At 38.9% G+C, this 3014-nt stretch overlaps 1 protein-coding gene across 2 annotated transcripts in view; it reads left to right on the top strand.

The window, feature by feature from the left end:
• Window positions 1-2734, top strand: part of Syt14 (synaptotagmin 14) — a 91368-nt gene extending 88634 nt beyond the window's left edge. The window contains exons 6-7 of one of the 2 annotated variants that reach the window (XM_028760346.1): window positions 1136-1192; window positions 2421-2734. In XM_028760346.1, coding sequence (XP_028616179.1) covers window positions 1136-1192; window positions 2421-2734 — 371 coding nt within the window. The remainder of the gene's footprint in view (window positions 1-1135; window positions 1193-2420) is intronic. The other variant, XM_028760348.1, reaches the window with a different exon arrangement.
• The last annotated feature ends 280 nt before the right edge of the window (window positions 2735-3014 follow it).

The following is a 3014-nucleotide window of genomic DNA, read 5'->3' as shown; positions in this document are numbered from 1 at the left end:
CTTGAGGTCACACTGCAGCAGGAGACAGAGCAGAGCTTGGGGTCACACTGCAGCAGAAATAGTGCTGTGCTTGGTGTCACCTTGGGGTACCAACTGGAGACAGAAGAGAGCTTGGGGTCACACTGGGCACCAACTGGACACAGAGCAGAGATTGGGGTCACAGTGAGGGTACTGGCTGACTTTAGCTGGCAGTAATTTTTGACAAATACTTAATTGGACACATATCAAAAAGTAGCAGAGTGAAATGATACGGTGATATACAAGAGAGAGCATGGAGTCAGAATTAAAATGGAGCAAAGGGCAAGGTAATGTGGGAAACATGTGAGAACCAATGGACATCTACAGCACGGAGTCCATCCTTCAGGGAAAAGGAGGACATGACAGTAGTTGCCATTAGTTTAGAATTAGATCTTTAACCTCAGCTTGATTAGTGGTTTTAGCTAGGAAGTCACTAGTACATAAATAAAACCAACTTTTAAAATAATGATGTTAAGGTGAAGCATTTATAGATGACATGTAAGATATTTACAAAGTAAAATTTAAGACAGTTGTACCATCCTGTCTGAAGTTAAAGATTATAGCCCTTCAATGATACGTAGGGTCTAAGCTATGAACTGTTGTAAACCAGATAACCTCAAATTCCCCCCCCAAAACAGGAGCAATACTCAAAAGCAAGTATTCTGATAGTTGTATTTCATTTTACATAACTGAATTCTTGATTATATTGGAAGTAATCAGAATATTTCAAATACAAGGTACTGCATGGGTAAAATTAAAATGTAGCGCAATAGTGATCCTATAATGATTGTATTTGATCTTTTATAGCCTGACAGTTTGCATGATTCTGTATGTTCAATGTGCTTTAGATGAAGAAGATACCATTATAAATATCCCCCCTCTAAAACAGTGTAATTCTTGTTTAAGATTACACAATGACGGTAAATTTTTTCATTCCATGAAATTTACAGAACAACCCTTTGTTCAACCCTCTATCTGGATTAAAATGCTAAAGTTTTATGTTTTTCCACTCAAGTGCGCAGTGTTTCCTCTTTAATTCTGACCTTTGACCCTCTTTCACCCAACAATTGACATCTGGTCATTATTTCTTTTACTGCTTTCCACCCCCTGTTGTCAGATGGACTGTTCTGTTGTCTAAAACACTTGATAGGTGGACAGGTTTATATAATCCGAGGTGAGTTCCTGTAGAGGCTAATTGGATGTTGTCTTTTCATGCAAAAACAAAATGCCCTAAAACTTGCCAGCAGTGAGACTGTCCACCATGTTGATTTCCAAAACAATGCACATTTTTATCTGTGGTATTTTAAATAAAACTAACTTAGACTTTATCTCTGATTATGGATGATGGTATTCAGAATATCAACAAATGAGCAAAACTTTTTAAAATAAAAGTTATTTTTTTTATTTCTTCGCATTTTGACTTACCATAGAAATACATATTTCATGAGACCATTGCAATTATCTTTGAAATTAATTGAAATTTTGATATGAAGTACACATGATGGATCAACATGCTGAGATCATTTGCATGAGTCTAACAGACTTGAAAAGTCTATTAAAGTGAGGGTCTATGTCCCGTAGAGAAAGGCCTTGAAGTGTTACATTTCACTTTGTACACGTAACATCATATAAGTGTTTTTGTAAATGATGAAAATAATTAAAATATCATTCTTAAAATTTTACATTAAATTATGCCTGAAAGAAACCCAATAGTATTTAACTTACCCTCCCCTAACGCACATTAAATGTACTCTTGCATGAAACCAGAAGAAAGTTTTACTTGGTTTGCTAAATGTTGACCCCTTAAGACATTTGGCTTCATTGGGACCCTTAAATGTTTCAATATATATCTAAAAACCACATCCATGCAGAGATTCTTCTGACATTTCATCTTAAGCTGTTTCAATGTCACCTTTGCATTCTTGTCTCCCTCCTCTCCTCGCCATCTGCCTTCATTTCTGTTTGTTTGTTTATTCCTACTCTCTGAGAACACAGTGGAATGCTGTAGTGTTGTGGCTAATTGAGCTTGCTAAGTGTCTATTAATGCTATGATGTCCCGCTTAGTGGAGTGAGTAGGGTGGTGATGGGCAGGGGAGGTTGTGGGAGGACAATGAGGGCGGGAGGGGAAGGAAGGATTATGAGGTATACCTTTAAATTCCATTCCTAGAAAAATAGTGAGGCCAAGCCATTATTACTACAGCCCAAGAATTTTCATCCTACTTAGCATTCTCTGTGCTTGTTATGTTTTTAGTAAGCATTTTCATCTAAATTGAGTTAGTTGAGTTTCCATCAAACATGGTATACACCATATCCTTATAAAGTGTAACTACCTGATTTATCTTAAGAAGCATTGTCAGTTTGTTTCAAATGATATTTGCGGTGTGTTGGTTTTCTTCCTTCAGATACATATGTTAAGTTAACACTGCTGAATTCCATGGGCCAAGAGATGTCCAAATGCAAGACATCCACCCGCAGAGGGCAGCCGAATCCGGTGTACAAGGAAACTTTTGTTTTTCAAGTGGCCTTGTTTCAGCTTTCTGACGTGACTCTGATACTGTCTGTGTATAACAAGCGCAGCATGAAAAGGAAGGAGATGATAGGCTGGATTTCCTTAGGTCTGAACAGCTCTGGGGAGGAGGAGCTCAGACACTGGACTGCAATGAAGGAGTCAAAGGGACAGCAAGTGTGCAGGTGGCACGCACTGCTGGAGTCCTGAGGAGGACGACTGGAAGCCCAGCACTGCCTCAGAGGAGCCATTCCCTGCAGAGTCCTCTTCAACACCCTACCACAACACTTCACGTCAGTGAAAGATGGTCCAGTGCTGAGCAGAGGGGAAGAAGCTTTGTCTCTGGTAAAGCGAGCTCACAGGAGAAACCAAGAAACTTGTGTCCGTAATGTTCAACAGCCCTTCAGAAATCGAATTGCATACTTTTTCATCTGAACTTGATTTTCTTAGTGAAAGAACTAGGAATTCCATGGAGATTGTGGCTTTAAAC

The sequence above is a fragment of the Grammomys surdaster genome, unplaced genomic scaffold (assembly GCF_004785775.1).
Source record: "Grammomys surdaster isolate TR1022 unplaced genomic scaffold, NIH_TR_1.0 130, whole genome shotgun sequence".
NCBI lineage: Eukaryota > Metazoa > Chordata > Mammalia > Rodentia > Muridae > Grammomys > Grammomys surdaster.
Note: the sequence above shows the minus strand (reverse complement) of the source record. Positions and strands in the feature narration are given on the sequence as shown.